Source organism: Diachasma alloeum, unplaced genomic scaffold (assembly GCF_001412515.2).
Source record: "Diachasma alloeum isolate Michigan unplaced genomic scaffold, Dall2.0 Dall_scaffold_00920, whole genome shotgun sequence".
NCBI lineage: Eukaryota > Metazoa > Arthropoda > Insecta > Hymenoptera > Braconidae > Diachasma > Diachasma alloeum.
This window is the reverse complement of record NW_021681038.1, coordinates 5335-24570: the sequence shown is the minus strand read 5'-3', so window position 1 is coordinate 24570 and position 19236 is coordinate 5335. Positions and strand designations below refer to the sequence as shown.

Below are 19236 nucleotides of genomic sequence, written 5' to 3'. Positions count from 1 at the left end.
TGTTCAATTTTCAATTCACTTTGACAACAGTACGACAATAATATTTTCAAAGTTTCCATCTTAGCTACTGGTGAGTAAGTATCTTCTATCTGTTCTTTCTGCTGAAACCCCCTAACCACTAGTCTTGCTTTATAAACTTCCTCTGACTTCTTTTTGTAAATCCATTTCACATCAATTGCTTTCTTATTTTCTGGTTTATTCACTAAAATCCATGTTTTATTCTCTTCAATACTGCTCATCTCTTTATCCATAGCCTTTTTCCATTCTTTAGAATCACTACTTTTCTACGCCTCTTCAAATGTATTAGATGTATTAACATCACAACAATTCACATAGACACAATAACTTACATAATCATTTGCATATTTTCGATTTGGTTTTCTCTCTCTCAGAACGTCTAACTGGTATTTCTTCAGCCTTAACTTCATCGTCCTCAATCGACTCAGCAGACTCATATATCGATTCATTTTTACTATCATAATTTACACTGTCATTCAAATTTTCATTAGGCTCATTTTCTACATTTTTACCCATTTCATTACTATCATCATTAAATCCAATATATTTGACGTCACTCTCTAATACATCGACATGTCTAGTTTCAATAATTCTGTTGTTTATCAACACACGATAACCTACTTCTGAATAACCCAATAGTACTCCCAATCTAGCTTTATCGTCCCACTTTGATTTTGTTATTTGTTCAGGTGTTCTTACGTAAACTCTACTTCCATATAATCTCAAATATTTAACATTTGGTTTCTCATTAAAAAATATTTCATAAGGAGTTTTCTTTTCAATCGTATTTGCAAGTGTCCTGTTTCTCAAATACGTTGCTGCATTGACAACCTCTGGCCAGTATCTCTCATTTACTTTAGCTTCTTTTAATAAACACCTAGCTGAATCCATTATCGTTCTATTAAATCTCTCAGCTACTCCATTTAACTCGTGTACATATGGTGGACACGGCATAATTCTAATTCCTTTTTGTCTTGCAAACTTATCAATTCTTTTGTTGATATACTCTTTACCATTATCACATCTTAACATTTTAACTCATTTACCTGTAATATTTTCCACTAAATTCACGTATTCTATAAAGCAGTCATAAACCTGATCTTTGGATTTTAAAGCAAAAACCTTCGCCAATTTACTATAATCATCTATAAAAGTTAAAAAATATCTTTCACCACAATTCCCAACAGTTGGATGTGGACCATTTATATCAGTGTGGATAATCTCTAGTGTCTCTGTTGCTTGTTTTCTTTTATTCTCGAATGGTAAGTTATGCATTTTTGACTCGATACACGTTGCACATTTCATAATTTCTGTTTCTAATTCTTTCGGTAATCCAATCAATAATTCATTTTTACATAGAGTATTTAAATAATCAAAATTTACGTGTCCCAAAGTACGATGCCATTTTTCTTTTAATGTCATTTTTTCCTCATTATTTCCTGTTACCTGACCATTATTCACTTCTCTCTGATTCTCTTGTTTTCTAATCAAACTTGTCATTTTATAGATATCATTTACTTTCATTGCTATTGCTATTAGTTCTTCATCTGAATCATAAACTTCTGAAACATCATCATATGAAATTATTGAATTCTTGTTTGTTACTTTCGCATAACTAATTAAATTTGATTTCATCTCTCGAACATAAAACACGTTAGTCAATGTTACTAAATTTTCTTTTTCACCCACTATAAAAATTGCATTTACTTTACCTATCTTTGTTGCTCTCATGAGTCGACCATCTCCTAATTTTACTTCAACTGGTTTTACCAAGGTTATACTTTCATCAAATAATTTTTCATCATTTATTATGTGGTCTGTACATCCACTGTCTAATATCCAATTTATTTCATTTTTATCTCTCACTCCATCATTTCTTATTTCTGTTTTATTTACCTCTGTTATGAATACGTTACCAAAATTCTGAGAACTCTGTTGGTGTTCTTGACTGCTCGATGCCGTGTTTACATCTCCTCGATAATCCCCTCTGTATTGACCTCTTGAATTTCCTCTGTAGTTATTTCTACCTCGTGTGTGTGGGTTTCCTCTGTAGCTGCTTCTCCCTCTTTGTGACCAGCCTCCATGCTGTCCTCCTCTACCTCTACCAGGTCTTTCTCCACAATCTCTTTGATAGTGTCCAGGTTTACCGCACCCATAACATATCTGTTCTGTCTCTGCGTGGAATGCGCTCGTATTCGTAGAATTTTCCTTTTGTTTATTCTTTTCAAGCCTCACATTCTTTTCTGTCACTGATTTCATTCTAATTTTACTCTTCAAATATTGAATTGTTCTTTCATTCTTTGGCAAAGCATCCAATATATCTCCAATGTGACTATATGATTCCGGGAGAGCCTTTATCATGTAATTCCTCGCCTCTTCATCAGTAACTGTTGTGCCTGCTGCTTTTACTTCATTCAGTCCTTTCTCAAAATCATCAAAAAAATTTAACCACGTCTGAATAATTTTCCAGTTTAATTTTCTCCAAATTATTACGATTTATTATTTGTAATGCTGTAGACTCCTTCAGGTATTCTGCGTCGAACTTTTTCATCATCTGATACGCTGATGGCAAATGCTTAATATATTCTAATTGTTTATTTGTCACTGAACCAAAAATTAAAATTGTCGCCTTAACATCTTTTTTCTTCCAGTCTGCTTCTGTAACTGTTGTATCTGCAATGTCTCTTTCTCTCTGAACCACTTCCAGACACTCTTTATATTCTAACACCTTCAAAATTCTAGCTTTCCAGCTCGAATAGAGATTTTTTCTCTCTAAATTCTAATTCTCTTAGAATTTTTTTATTTTTTTTTTTTTTCTACACCATCAAATATTGGCATGTACACGTCGTCATGCTTTACATACGGCATTGTTGCTAATTGTTCTTCTTCTTAGTTTCACACTTTTATCAATTTATAGTTTTCTTTAACTTTTATCTTCCCTTTACTTCACAATCTTCTTAACCACAAACTTCTAAATCACGCTCTGCTACCATGTTGAATAAATGATGTAGACAGGGGATTTTCATTAATAATAATATATTTGTTAAACTCAGCAAAACATGTGTTCTCTCTTTGGAGACTTGACTCGGACTGAACGCCGTTACTTGCGTCGGTTCACTCTCTCTTCCTCACATCAACTCCACTCATCACCACCTGATGGCAGCACTTACTTGACAAAGTACGAATGTACGCACACTATTTCCAACAAACTGGAAAAGTGTTGGCTTACGAAATTCATCTGGACAGTACACCTTGAGCGTCCTGAAAGCTGCATGTAGACAAGATTGCTGGAAATTTTGTGGAGACATTTCCATGGGAAATTGTCTGGAATGTCATAGATCACGAGTTTTGATAGCTTTTGGTTTCTCTCAAATATACGTGAAAAAATGTCACCGTATTCAATAAGTTCCGACAAAACACTATCTTTAAAATATATTTCCATTTCTTTTAAGTTGTTGCAAAATTCTCTCATTAATTGCACATGATTTGTCCCTCGTTTTACTTCCGCCATCACTGACTCAACGAAAGGACCACATCGCTGGAAAATCATTGTGATTTCATCTTGTGATTTCATCCATTCTAATTCAGAAAATTTTACTGCTTTAACGTCAATCTAAACACGTTCAGCGTTCTCTTTCCATTTTATACAGACTGAAATGATCCATTCAAAAGAACTCATATTAAATATTGACGAGATTGCTCTTCAAAGTTAACTGTATAAAATACACATAATCTTGACTATTAAAAAGACTATAATAAGCTCGGACATTTGACCTCGCTTTATCTTATCAGAGACGAAATGTTTGAAGCAAGAAATTTTAATGAAATAAAAACTGTTTCAGCATTCAGCCTCTCCTTCCAATCCAAAAGGTTGAATATCTTCATAAGAGAGACATCCGGCAGATCCATAATGTTGAATAAATCTGACTGGTTGATGTTTCTGAATAATTCGACAGCAAATGAAATCATTCCAACGCAAAAATGCAAACGCGAAACACGACAAGAATACGAAGATATCTCGACACATTTTCAAACGGACACAATTCTATCAGCTGGTCATACTTCTCGCACAGATATATCCAAGCGATACAAATATTACATCTATTAAAGGCAAATTGCATGTAACAATAGCAACAATAAAGAATCTGTACTTTGTTAGTTTTTCACTCCTTACTGATGCAATATTTCCAGTCCTTTCAAAATTATCCAAATTGGAAATATTGTCTATTGTTGATAGTCCAGAAGTCCAAGGACTGTCAATCGAATTGTGCACCACAATTCGAACTCTAATATTATCTCGCTGTCCTAAAGTCACCAACGACTGCATCATTGAGCTGCTACAGCACTATAATACCATGGAAGAAATCAGTCTGAGGAACACAACCGTCGATGGCGGTTTACTCCTTGCAGCCAACGCACTTATTGAAACCAGTCCTAATCGAAGACCGTTGACTTTCGTCGTGCCGAAAGACACCTTCAATGGGCTCGAGCAACAGTGTCCACTAATTAATGTGAAGGAGTTTGGATCTTATTCAAGTTTGTATGTGATTTGAAATTCAGAAACTGAAAGTATTCAAATCTGAAGGATTTGAATATTTTGAAAATCTTCAAAGATTCGTTAACCCATACATTTTTGTCATTCCCATTATGCCACGCCTTCTGTTAAAAATTTTATTGTATGACTTGGGATGCTAGAAGAGTTTCAATCAAAAATTTTCATTCGTTTTTTTGGGTTGAATCCATTGATAATAATTATGCATCTCTGCCGTATCATCTCTGATGAATATTTGATTAGGAAAAAAAAATCAATAGGTTTCAATTTTTTTACGAATTATTTTCTGAAAATTTTTCAGGAGTTGGGTTTAACTAAGTAGGATTAATAATTTTAGAAGACCCTATATTTTTCCATGTATTTTTAATAATAATCCGTCTAGGTAATGTAATTATTTTTGCATGTAAAATATTTAAGCATGTGACGTATTGAGATCGATCAACACGTCGATTTAGTTAGTAATTATATAATTAATATTATAATGCTGGATGGTGGGGACGAGGAATATGATTTCTCTTTCCTGTCATCCAGACACCGGTCAGCAACCCACGGTATCATCTGGACACCGTGTGGTAACTAGTCCCACGGTTTTTCAGGAGTCCAGTTCAGAATGATGAACTGTTTGACTGTTTGAGTCTCAGTCAGAGATGACACAAGACAGTATTAGTGAAGAAAACCGTGAGACTGCTTAGCTCAGCAAACTAGGGCTTTGCCAAGTTTTGAGGACTCTGAAAGCATAAGAGTACGGTCAGGAGCAGAGTCGAGCGGACCTCTAGCTCAAGCCTTCAGCCAAAATCGAGTCGAAGTCCCTAGTCGAGTCTCTTAAGAACGCGTATATCAACCCATAATTAAAACAGTCGTGTATTTTAACCCATTTTTTAAAATACCATACTTTTACCGATAAATACGCGAGTGTTTATTCATAATATCACCAAGTAATATCCCTTCATAGTCTTCCTAACATCCCTGCGAATGAGCGAATCCCCCATGAGCTCACCGCCGAAGTTAGCTGAGGATTAAGTGACCATACAAAAGGATTACAGTGCAGGAATACGTGAAAAGGTGTAGTGTAAAGGAGATTCCACGCACTGACGGTGATAGCCGAAGGAAAAGGACCTATCTTTACCTAAGTTTTCCCTCTGGGTAAAACTCAAAACGTCACACATAAATAAATGAATAAATATTTTAAAAAAATTGATTATTACGATTTAAAAAAAATTGATTATTACGATTTAAAAAAAATTTTATTAAGCATTACGTTGATAAACATTCATTTGCCCATTCCATGACATTTTTATTTAAGGAACATTTTGTTATGTACATTGTCTTTTGGTCTCATACAATTGAGAAGACACACAATCTCTTCACGTCTTCAATCGCTGCACTGCCTGATTCGAACGAGTTTCTACTACGAAAGTGGATTTTGGAGATCGAAGTCGGTTAGTTATGCGTTCAGAAGGAAAATTTTCAACGGATAATTGATGCTTTGAAAAAATATCTGCAATACCGACCACTTTTTGACCGGCTATCTGAGTTGCGCGCGAGTGAGAATGTGTCCGGAAATTTTTGTGTCCGTTTGCGATCGTGTCTTTTCGCTTTATGCCGATCATCATGAAAATGTGTCCGAATGGCAGTGTATCCATCCGAAACTATACGAATGGTACCCTCCCAAGGAACTCACACAAATACATTGATTGTAATCAAAACAAACACTCTAGCCTGTAATACTGAAAATTGCACAAATTGCGTAAACACTTGCTTGAAATATACAGAATTACCTTGACAGTTTTAGTACGTAGTCACTATAAACTCTAATAAAATGTGCGTTGAGCAACGTCAACATATTGATTGATTAAAAATTGCAAAATACTCTAACAATAACATGGGGTTCGAGAGCAACGCCTGTCATTAATCACAGCCATGAACTATGCGTTGGAGTGATAGAGCCCCCCCCACGTATCTCTCCACAACCACGAAGTATGAAGCGAGACATAGAAAGTACACCTCCCGCCACCCAACACAACCACGGAGTATGCAGACACAGACGGCACACCTCGTCTTCCCCCCGTTGCCGCGTGGAAGCGCCTTTCACGGCCACCTTTGGTGACTAACCGACCCCGTCACCTCGAGCCCCTCAATTTCTATTTTTCCACCTCTTCAGCAACCCCCAGTACATACGATTCAGGTTCTGAGTATCTTCTCTCATGTTTACAGTGTCATGTAGGCAAATGTGGATCATCTCACGAATATTCCTCTCCACCCAATGACTCTCGATGTCCGAAATTGAAACATCCTCAAACTTGAATCTATGACCCTTGTCGAAGCAGTGGGTGGCCAACGCCGTTTTCTCTTTCTTCAGGAAACCTCGGGGTGCGCAGTCATACCGATGTTGACGAATCCTGGCGCCCAGCCTCTGCCGAGTCTGTCCGATGTAACAGTTGTTACACTCGCATGGGATTTTGTACACAACTTCTGACCCCCTGGGAATCCAGGAACCATGTTACAGCCACGGTATTAGCGTGGCTGTTGCGTGGCTATTAGTATTGTCATTTTCTGGGGCTAAAAAGGGGGAAATGATATCTGAAAACACAATAAAAGTGTGTTGGAAATCCTGTCAGCTGACAGGTCCCTCACACTAACGCACGCAAGGCTCATCCATTCTCTCCCCACTCACGCACACCTGACGCGCTCACCTCAGATGACCGGGGGTTGTTAATTCGGACACCTGAGGCGCCACGTCCTGGACAGCTCCTTATTACCATATGATCTATATTAAATTAGGTCATGTGACCATCGAATTAGGGCACGTGGCACCTGTAAGCCCGTGTCTCTCTCTCATTCGTTTCCGGGATCGAGTTAGAGACACTTCTTTTATGGTACTGCTCTTCTCTAGTGACTCGGATTAACTCATTGTGTCAGCTCAGTTATTATTTTTTCATAGAATTCGGTCCGCTCATTAATTCCAGTTATCAGTGACTCAATTAGTGACATTTAATTATTGTGAATATAACTTTGACAAATACAGTGAATTTGTGACCACGTGCACGTGTTCCGCTCATTTCTTGGTTCTACTCATCCCACTCCCCGTAATCCGACTCCAACTCATCCATCCGCACAATTAATTCCCCGATCCAGGCATCTCATCAAACATTTTGGTCCTTCGAGCCGGATCGGTGGAATATTTTTCGGTTTTCTTTTTTTTTGTTGGGTTTTGGCGGGAGTGGAAGTGCCGCGGTCAGTGGTGCTCAACCTACGGGGACCAGCTCGTTGGCTCAGCGCACGCAGTGGACCTCAACCAGTCCAGCTCTCCAATCATCAGGGAACTGCATTACCGGCCCGCGGGAATATTTGAATTTTGGAGCAGCTCATCCCCGGGACTTTGGACTTTTTTCTCAACTGCAGCGTTCCTGCACTGGTCCAGCTCAACATCACTCACTCGGCTAAGTAGCATTTAATTACCTCTTGTTACTTTTGCCATTTTTTCCTTTTTTTTGAATTTTTTGGAGCATTCAACTTTGTTTTTTTTGGCTACCGCTCCCTTTATATTCTCCAACCCTTTTTCGTTTTTTTTGAATTTTTCAATAAATTCTCGCGCCTGCTCAACGGAATCGCTCACTGCTGCTACCTACTAAATTAAGACTCTTCGGTGTTATTACTCTTGCCGCTCAACCGACCGGATACTTAATTTTATCGCTTCTCAATGCTCACTGCTTGGCTTTTGGGGTCGCCTTACTTAGGTTTTTGCGGTTCATTCCTTTTTTTGAGCTGCGCACTTATTTTCAATTATGGCATCATTTGAGGCGACCATTAGCCTGAATAACTCTCGGGCAGCCTTCATCGAACGCGTTTACAAGGAGCTGCTCATAGAAGAGGCGAAAAGCCTCACAATCTCCAATCTCCAGGGTAAACTCGATATCCTGGAGAACTACTAGGAAAAATTCGAGAGCACTCATGAGAAGCTCATCGCTGGCAGCGGCAAGATCGAAGGGATCCTTGAATTGCCGTACTTCAAGGACCATCGGTTCGACATTACTATCGGGCATTATCATCTGCAAGGGGTATTTTAAGCCAGCTCATTGATAAAAGGGGGATCCCAGGTTCATCTTGTCGGTCTCTCACGCTCTGGAGAAAGACACAGCTACGAATATCGGGGATTGGAGACACGGCATCTGGGCCGGCATTAGGCAAGGTTCGGCTCACAATACAGTCCACTTGCTCTCACTTTCAGCTCAGAGTTTCTGCCTATGCTCTCGGCCAGCCCACAACCTCATTACCGACATTCTCACCAAGTCAACTCACATGGGATCATCTGGAAGGACTCCAGCTCGCTGATCCCGATTTTCTCACACCAGCACCAATTGACATCCTTCTTGGCGCTGATGTCTATGGACAACTCATCTTACCACAAGTCATCACCAACGGACCAAACTCACCATCGGCTCAGCTCACGCGACTTGGATGGATCGTATTCGGACCAACGGAAGGTCCTGATACTACTCAAGTAGCAACTTCTCATCTAACGGTCACCAACGAGGATCTCAACGAACTGCTCACCAAATTCTGGATCCAGGAAGAGATCCCTGGGACACCAGAGGTTCAGCTCAACGAGGAGGAAGCGCAGTGTGAAGAACACTTTCAACGGACCCACTCACGAGATGCATCTGGCCGCTACATCGTTCGGATACCGCTCAAATCTCCAGTTTCCTCGCTAGGAGATTCACGATCGTCTGCACTCGCTTGCCTCCATCGTCTGCTCAGGAAACTCTCACGTGATGAGGTTTATCGTCAGCTCTACACGGACTTCCTCAGGGAATATGAAGAGCTCGGCCACATGCGTCGAGTCTCCGGACAGCTCGCTAGATCAGCTCATCAGCGCCAGCTCAATGGGGGGGGGGGGACGGGCACCGAAATGACCTTAGCACATGAGGTCTCGGCTTCAGGAGGGTTGAGGGTTTCGGGCCGTCCGTGTTCTTCTCGGGCTGACGCTCCTCCGGAATATTTCTTCCCTCATCACGGAGTTCTCAGGGCGAGCAGTGAGACAACGAAGCTCAGAGTTGTTTTCAACGGCTCCAACAAGACCAGCTCAGGACAATCGTTGAACGAGATTATGCACACGGGTGAGAAGTTGCAGAAGGATATCTCGGATGTACTTCTCTTTTCTCGGCGGAAACGGCTCATTTTCATGACGGACATAACCAAGATGTTTCGTCAAATTCGGGTACATCCGGAAGATTGGCCACTCCAACAAATACTCTGGACCGACTCAAACGGAGATATCGCCACCTATCAACTCACCACGGTCACATATGGCACTAGGTCAGCTCCGTTCCTCTCAATGCGTGTTCTTCATCAGCTCGTTGAGGATGAAGGATCGAACTATCCTCTCGCTGTGGAACCGCTCATGAAAGGACGATATGTTGACGATATCTGCGGGGGTGCTGACTCAGATGAAGAGCTACTCAGGACCGCTCATCAGGTGACACAGCTCTGTCGGTCAGGAGGCTTTCCGCTAGCCAAATGGCACTCAAATAGCCCAGCTCTACTCACATCTCTTCAACCTGACAGCACCTCTCAAGAACAACGATTCATAGAGGACTCGCTCACCAAGATTCTAGGGGTTTCTTGGCATCCTGGAACGGACAACTTCAAGTTCTCCGTCACTCAGCCTGAGACCAGCTCAATAACGAAGAGAATCATTTTATCGGAAACGGCTCAACTCTTCGATCCACTGGGTTTCCTAGCGCCAGTGGTCATACGAGCGAAGATATTGCTCCAGGCTCTATGGATCGAGAAACTGGGATGGGACGAACCAGTTTCCCAGACAACTGCTCAACGATGGAGCCAATTCAGGGAGGAGCTCACACAGTTATCAGAGATCACCATACCTCGGTGGCTTGGACTGCTCACGGATTCCGTCGTCGAAGTACACGGTTTTTCCGACGCATCACAAGTGGCGATGTCAGCCGTGATCTATCTCAAGGTTCTCAACAAGGGAAAATCACAACTCACATTGGTTTGCTCAAAAACGAAGGTCGCACCGCTCAAACGGCTGACAATCCCACGACTAGAACTCACTGCGGCTCTCCTCCTGGCCAAACTGACTAAGTACGTCAAGGACCAACTCAATCTCACGAACGCCACCACCTATCTCTGGACCGACTCATCGGTCACGCTCACGTGGATCAGCTCACACTCCTCAAGATGGAAGGAGTTCGTGAAAAATCGGGTGGCACTCATCCAGGAGCTCACTCAGCAGGCTCATTGGAGATTGGTACCGGGCAAGGAGAATCCTGCAGACTGTGCATCTCGAGGTCTATCAGCGCACCAACTGGTATCTCATAAGCTCTGGTGGAAAGGGCCACCATGGCTTCATCAAGACTGCTCATCATGGCCAACTCACGCTCTGGAAAAAGACCTCAGCGCAGACCTCGAGGAAAAGCCAGGAGTTCTCCTACATGTAAAAGCTCATCCAATCGCGCTCTGGAATCTCGTCGACAGATTCTCATCATTCAACCGACTGCTCAGGGTCACAGCAATCTGTCGACGATTCATAGCTCGGCTCAGGAAAACCCCCAACTCTTCTCTTCGATACCCGCTCACTCTTGGTGATCTTGAAGAGGCTCGCATCCTCTGGATCAAACTCACGCAGGCAGCTCACTTCAAGGATCAACTCAGAGCGATCTCACGAGGGGAAAGGTTCAGCAAATCCCACCCCCTCACCAAGCTCACACCCTTCATCGATCGCCAAGGGGTATTGAGGATAGGAGGACGGCTCAAGTTTGCTCACATAGGCCCGGAGAGCCGGAACCAAGTGATTATTCCGAAGGAATCTCAACTGGCTCAGCTACTCATCGGACAGGCTCATCTAAGGACACTCCACGGAGGCACACAGCTCACCCTCAGGCAGCTCAGAAGTAGCTACTGGATACTCGGAGGTCGAGCACCAGTACGCTCCTTCATCCTCAAGTGCGTTAACTGCACTCGCCAACGTGGAGTACGCGCTCAACAGCTCATGGGCCAGTTGCCACCAGCCAGACTCACTCCCGCTCGAGCCTTTCTCAACACTGGGATCGACTATGCCGGCCCAGTGTCTCTACGGTCCTGGAAAGGGCGGGGACACAAGTCGTACAAAGGCTGGTTGGCTATCTTTGTCTGCATGACCACCTCAGCGGTCCATCTCGAGGTCGTGTCAGACTACTCAGCCGAGGGGTTCATCGCGGCGTATAGACGCTTTTCAAGTCGGCGTGGGATCGCTCATTCCTTGTTCAGTGACTGTGGGACCAATTTCCTTGGCGCTGACAAGGAACTAAAGAAGCTCTTCTCGTCAGGATCAGCTCAATCAAGACAGCTCGCACAGCTCCTCATCAATGATGGGACTCAGTGGTCCTTCAATCCTCCAGGTGCTCCGCACTTTGGAGGGAAATGGGAAGCGGCGGTGAAGTCGGTGAAGTTCCATCTCACCCGGACGATCGGAGAGGATCTGCTCACTTTTGAGGAACTCACCACTTTGCTCGCTCAAATCGAGGCAGTGCTCAACTCACGACCACTGGAACCGCTCACGGATGATCCTGATGACTGTTCAGCCTTGACACCAGGGCATTTTCTCATCGGTCAGGCTCCCACGACTCTTCCAGAGCCATCTTTAGAGCAACTCAACGTCTCAAGGCTCTCTAGATGGCAGCTCATTCAGCAGAAGCTTCAAGGATTCTGGAAGAGGTGGTCCACGGGATATCTCCAACGTCTTCAAGCGATATCCAAGTGGCACCATCCGACTCATCAGATACGGATCGGCTCACTGGTTCTACTCACGGACGAGAGATTCCCGCCAGCGAAGTGGCCTCTCGCCCGAGTGACCGCTCTGCACCCAGGATCGGACGGACTCACCAGGGTAGTCACCATCAGGACTGCTCAGACGACGCTGACGAGGCCAATCGCCAAGCTCGTCCTCTTGCCCATCTCACCTTCAGGGGAATAGAACCAGGACAGCTCACCGGCTTCTCACCGTTGGACTTCGTCAACTTCGACGGATTTACGACCCTGACCAACCGACGGGGTTCAACGTGAGAATGACAGCAGCCAAAGCAGAAGGGATTTACGACCCCCGACGTCTAGGATGCTGCCATGCCTAGCCAGCGCACCTTCCGGACGGTCTCACGGACTCACTCATGGGTGACAAGCTCCGACAGCTCACCAAAGAGCGTTTTGAATTTTGTTTTTTGTTTCAGCTCACCATGGCTCTACTCATTATGGTTGCGTCAACAACTTTACAGTTGCCGACGGCCGGGGAGAATGTTGGAAATCCTGTCAGCTGACAGGTCCCTCACACTAACGCACGCAAGGCTCATCCATTCTCTCCCCACTCACGCACACCTGACGCGCTCACCTCAGATGACCGGGGGTTGTTAATTCGGACACCTGAGGCGCCACGTCCTGGACAGCTCCTTATTACCATATGATCTATATTAAATTAGGTCATGTGACCATCGAATTAGGGCACGTGGCACCTGTAAGCCCGTGTCTCTCTCTCATTCGTTTCCGGGATCTAGTTAAAGACACTTCGTTTATTACACTGCTCTTTTCTAGTGACTCGGGTTAACTCATTGTGTCAGCTCAATTATTATCAATTCAAGGAATTAGTCGGCTCATTATTATCGGTCCGCTCATTATTACGGTTGCTCAGTGACTCAATCTCTAGTGACTTATTTATTGTGAACATTTTCTTTGACAAATACAGTGTTTTGTGGAACTCAAGTGCACGTGTCCGCTCATTTCTGAAACCGCTCATCTACTCCGGCAAATCCACTCATTACTTGCCCATCCGCTCCTAATTACCACCGATCCAGGCATCTCATCAAACAGTTTGGTCCTTCGAGCCGGATCGGTGGAATATTTTTCGGTTTTCGTTTTTTTTTGTTGGGTTTTGGCGGAAGTGGAAGTGACGCGGTCAGTGGTGCTCAACCTACGGGGACCAGCTCGTTGGCTCAGCGTACGCAGTGGACCTCAACCAGTCCAGCTCTCCAATCATCAGGGAACTGCATTACCGGCCCGCGGGAATATTTGAATTTTGGAGCAGCTCATCCCCGGGACTTTGGACTTTTTTCTCAACTGCAGCGTTCCTGCACTGGTCCAGCTCAACATCACTCACTCGGCTAAGTAGCATTTAATTACCTCTTGCTACTTTTGCCATTTTTTTCTTTTTTTTGGAATTTTTTGGAGTATTCAACTTTGTTTTTTTTTGGCTACCGCTCCCTTTATATTTTCCAACCCTTTTTCGTTCTTTTTTAATTTTTTAAAATAAATTCTCGCGCCTGCTCAACGGAATCGCTCACTGCTGCTACCTGCTAAATTAAGATTCTTCGGTGTTTTTACTGTTGCCGCACAACCGACCGGATACTTAATTTCATCGCTCCTCACTGCTCACTGCTCGGCTTTTGGGGTCGCTTTACTCAGGTTTTTTCCGGTTTATTCCTTTTTTGAGCTGCGCACTTATTTTCAATTATGGCATCATTTGAGGCGACCATTAGCCTGAATAACTCTCGGGCAGCGTTCATCGAACGCGTTTACAAGGAGCTGCTCACAGAAGAGGCGAAAAGCCTCACAATCTCCAATCTCCAGGGTAAACTCGAGATCCTGGAGACCTACTGGGAAAAGTTCGAGAGCACTCATGAGAAGCTCATCGCTGGCAGCGGCAAGATCGAAGGGATCCTTGAATTGCCGTACTTCAAGGACCATCGGTTCGACATTACTATCGGGCATTATCATGAGGCAAGGGGTATTTTAAGCCAGCTCATTGATAAAAGGGGGATCTCAGGTTCATCTCGTCGGTCTCTCGCGTCTGGGACGGCTCAGCCCACATACTCCAAGCGTTATCTCCCTGAGATTTCTCTGCCCAAGTTCGGAGGGGCCTATGCGGACTGGCGCTCGTTCCGCGATCTTTTCGCGTCTCTGGTCGGCTCAAATACGGATCTATCCAACGTGGAGAAGATGCATTATCTTCGTACTAGTCTCTCAGGGGAGCCAGCTCAACGCATCGCGAATCTTACGATCTCGGAAACGAATTGCGGAAAGTATTGCGGGGGCCTCCACCACTCGATGCTCCACAACCAGACATCGAGTCAGCCTCAACGTCCAGCTCAGCAGAGGCAACAGACCAACTCAACCCAGCAAAAGGCCGTTCCGGTGGTGACCTACACCCACGAGAACGACATCCCCATGGTGGTGACTGGTGACCAAGGCCAGTCAACGTCGTCGGAATGAAGATCACCAGCTCAGATTGCCGTCTCCTGCTCAGGTCACCACTCAGATTCCGGATCCGCTCCAGACTTCCGCCCTGGGGTCCTTCTGGCTACCAGCCTTGCGCTTTTGGTACGCCCAGATCAGCCAGCTCATCAGGTTCGTCTACTCATCGATCCAGGGTCGGAAATCTCCGTCATCTCAGACCAGCTCGTTCGTCAGCTTGGGCTGTTAAGGCTCAAGACACAGCTACGAATATCGGGGATTGGAGACACGGCATCTGGGCCGGCATTAGGCAAGGTTCGGCTCACAATACAGTCCACTTGCTCTCACTTTCAGCTCAGAGTTTCTGCCTATGCTCTCGGCCAGCTCACAACCTCATTACCGACATTCTCACCAAGTCAGCTCACATGGGATCATCTGGAAGGACTCCAGCTCGCTGATCCCGATTTTCTCACACCAGCACCAATTGACATCCTTCTTGGCGCTGATGTCTATGGACAACTCATCTTACCACAAGTCATCACCAACGGACCAAACTCACCATCGGCTCAGCTCACGCGACTTGGATGGATCGTATTCGGACCAACGGAAGGTCCTGATACTACTCAAGTAGCAACTTCTCATCTAACGGTCACCAACGAGGATCTCAACGAACTGCTCACCAAATTCTGGATCCAGGAAGAGATCCCTGGGACACCAGAGGTTCAGCTCAACGAGGAGGAAGCGCAGTGTGAAGAACACTTTCAACGGACCCACTCACGAGATGCATCTGGCCGCTACATTGTTCGGATACCGCTCAAATCTCCAGTTTCCTCGCTAGGAGATTCACGATCGTCTGCACTCGCTTGCCTCCATCGTCTGCTCAGGAAACTCTCACGTGATGAGGTTTATCGTCAGCTCTACACGGACTTCCTCAGGGAATATGAAGAGCTCGGCCACATGCGTCGAGTCTCCGGACAGCTCGCTAGATCAGCTCATCAGCGCCAGCTCAATGGGGGGGGGGCACGGGCACCGAAATGACCTTAGCACATGAGGCCTCGGCTTCAGGAGGGTTGAGGGTTTCGGGCCGTCCGTGTTCTTCTCGGGCTGACGCTCCTCCGGAATATTTCTTCCCTCATCACGGAGTTCTCAGGGCGAGCAGTGAGACAACGAAGCTCAGAGTTGTTTTCAACGGCTCCAACAAGACCAGCTCAGGACAATCGTTGAACGAGATTATGCACACGGGTGAGAAGTTGCAGAAGGATATCTCGGATGTACTTCTCTTTTCTCGGCGGAAACGGCTCATTTTCATGACGGACATAACCAAGATGTTTCGTCAAATTCGGGTACATCCGGAAGATTGGCCACTCCAACAAATACTCTGGACCGACTCAAACGGAGATATCGCCACCTATCAACTCACCACGGTCACATATGGCACTAGGTCAGCTCCGTTCCTCTCAATGCGTGTTCTTCATCAGCTCGTTGAGGATGAAGGATCGAACTATCCTCTCGCTGTGGAACCGCTCATGAAAGGACGATATGTTGACGATATCTGCGGGGGTGCTGACTCAGATGAAGAGCTACTCAGGACCGCTCATCAGGTGACACAGCTCTGTCGGTCAGGAGGCTTTCCGCTAGCCAAATGGCACTCAAATAGCCCAGCTCTACTCACATCTCTTCAACCTGACAGCACCTCTCAAGAACAACGATTCATAGAGGACTCACTCACCAAGATTCTAGGGGTTTCTTGGCATCCTGGAACGGACAACTTCAAGTTCTCCGTCACTCAGCCTGAGACCAGCTCAATAACGAAGAGAATCATTTTATCGGAAACGGCTCAACTCTTCGATCCACTGGGTTTCCTAGCGCCAGTGGTCATACGAGCGAAGATATTCCTCCAGGCTCTATGGATCGAGAAACTGGGATGGGACGAACCAGTTTCCCAGACAACTGCTCAACGATGGAGCCAATTCAGGGAGGAGCTCACACAGTTATCAGAGATCACCATACCTCGGTGGCTTGGACTGCTCACGGATTCCGTCGTCGAAGTACACTGTTTTTCCGACGCATCACAAGTGGCGATGTCAGCCGTGATCTATCTCAAGGTTCTCAACAAGGGAAAATCACAACTCACATTGGTTTGCTCAAAAACGAAGGTCGCACCGCTCAAACGGCTGACAATCCCACGACTAGAACTCACTGCGGCTCTCCTCCTGGCCAAACTGACTAAGTACGTCAAGGACCAACTCAATCTCACGAACGCCACCACCTATCTCTGGACCGACTCATCGGTCACGCTCACGTGGATCAGCTCACACTCCTCAAGATGGAAGGAGTTCGTGAAAAATCGGGTGGCACTCATCCAGGAGCTCACTCAGCAGGCTCATTGGAGATTGGTACCGGGCAAGGAGAATCCTGCAGACTGTGCATCTCGAGGTCTATCAGCGCACCAACTGGTATCTCATAAGCTCTGGTGGAAAGGGTCACCATGGCTTCATCAAGACTGCTCATCATGGCCAACTCACGCTCTGGAAAAAGACCTCAGCGCAGACCTCGAGGAAAAGCCAGGAGTTCTCCTACATGTAAAAGCTCATCCAATCGCGCTCTGGAATCTCGTCGACAGATTCTCATCGTTCAACCGACTGCTCAGGGTCACAGCAATCTGTCGACGATTCATAGCTCGGCTCAGGAAAACCCCCAACTCTTCTCTTCGATACCCGCTCACTTTTGGTGATCTTGAAGAGGCTCGCATCCTCTGGATCAAACTCACGCAGGCAGCTCACTTCAAGGATCAACTCAGAGCGATCTCACGAGGGGAAAGGTTCAGCAAATCCCACCCCCTCACCAAGCTCACACCCTTCATCGATCGCCAAGGGGTATTGAGGATAGGAGGACGGCTCAAGTTTGCTCACATAGGCCCGGAGAGCCGGAACCAAGTGATTATTCCGAAGGAATCTCAACTGGCTCAGCTACTCATCGGACAGGCTCATCTAAGGACACTCCACGGAGGCACACAGCTCACCCTCAGGCAGCTCAGAAGTAGCTACTGGATACTCGGAGGTCGAGCACCAGTACGCTCCTTCATCCTCAAGTGCGTTAACTGCACTCGCCAACGTGGAGTACGCGCTCAACAGCTCATGGGCCAGTTGCCACCAGCCAGACTCACTCCCGCTCGAGCCTTTCTCAACACTGGGATCGACTATGCCGGCCCAGTGTCTCTACGGTTTTNCAGCTCAGAAGTAGCTACTGGATACTCGGAGGTCGAGCACCAGTACGCTCCTTCATCCTCAAATGCGTTAACTGCACTCGCCAACGTGGAGTACGCGCTCAACAGCTAATGGGCCAGTTGCCACCAGTCAGACTCACTCCCGCTCGAGCCTTTCTCAACACTGGGATCGACTATGCCGGCCCAGTGTCTCTACGGTCCTGGAAAGGGCGGGGACACAAGTCGTACAAAGGCTGGTTGGCTATCTTTGTCTGCATGACCACCTCAGCGGTCCATCTCGAGGTCGTGTCAGACTACTCAGCCGAGGGGTTCATCGCGGCGTATAGACGCTTTTCAAGTCGGCGTGGGATCGCTCATTCCTTGTTCAGTGACTGTGGGACCAATTTCCTTGGCGCTGACAAGGAACTAAAGAAGCTCTTCTCGTCAGGATCAGCTCAATCAAGACAGCTCGCACAGCTCCTCATCAATGATGGGACTCAGTGGTCCTTCAATCCTCCAGGTGCTCCGCACTTTGGAGGGAAATGGGAAGCGGCGGTGAAGTCGGTGAAGTTCCATCTCACCCGGACGATCGGAGAGGATCTGCTCACTTTTGAGGAACTCACCACTTTGGCCTCTCGCCCGAGTGACCGTNCTCAGTGGTCCTTCAATCCTCCAGGTGCTCCGCACTTTGGAGGGAAATGGAAAGAGGCGGTGAAGTCGGTGAAGTTCCATCTCACCCGGACGATCGGAGAGGATCTGCTCACTTTTGAGGAACTCACCACTTTGCTCGCTCAAATCGAGGCAGTGCTCAACTCACGACCACTGGAACCGCTCACGGATGATCCTGATGACTGTTCAGCCTTGACACCAGGGCATTTTCTCATCGGTCAGGCTCCCACGACTCTTCCAGAGCCATCTTTAGAGCAACTCAACGTCTCAAGGCTCTCTAGATGGCAGCTCATTCAGCAGAAGCTTCAAGGATTCTGGAAGAGGTGGTCCACGGGATATCTCCAACGTCTTCAAGCGATATCCAAGTGGCACCATCCGACTCATCAGATACGGATCGGCTCACTGGTTCTACTCACGGACGAGAGATTCCCGCCAGCGAAGTGGCCTCTCGCCCGAGTGACCGTTCTGCACCCAGGATCGGACGGACTCACCAGGGTAGTCACCATCAGGACTGCTCAGACGACGCTGATAAGGCCAATCGCCAAGCTCGTCCTCTTGCCCATCTCACCTTCAG

General features: G+C 45.9%; 2 protein-coding genes across 2 annotated transcripts; both read left to right on the top strand.

Annotated features, from left to right (window-relative positions):
- The first annotated feature begins 8355 nt into the window (after nt 1-8355).
- LOC107045386 lies at nt 8356-12911 on the top strand. The gene is made up of 2 exons (XM_029126619.1): nt 8356-8473; nt 8668-12911. Exons 1-2 carry the CDS (start codon nt 8356-8358, stop codon nt 12543-12545), a joined length of 3996 nt encoding a protein of 1331 aa, XP_028982452.1. The 3' UTR covers nt 12546-12911.
- A 2911-nt stretch (nt 12912-15822) lies between these two features.
- Nucleotides 15823-18126, top strand: LOC107045384. The gene has a single exon (XM_015267663.1). The coding sequence runs from the start codon at nt 15823-15825 to the stop codon at nt 18124-18126; it is 2304 nt and encodes a 767-aa protein (XP_015123149.1).
- Nucleotides 18127-19236: the final 1110 nt, after the last annotated feature.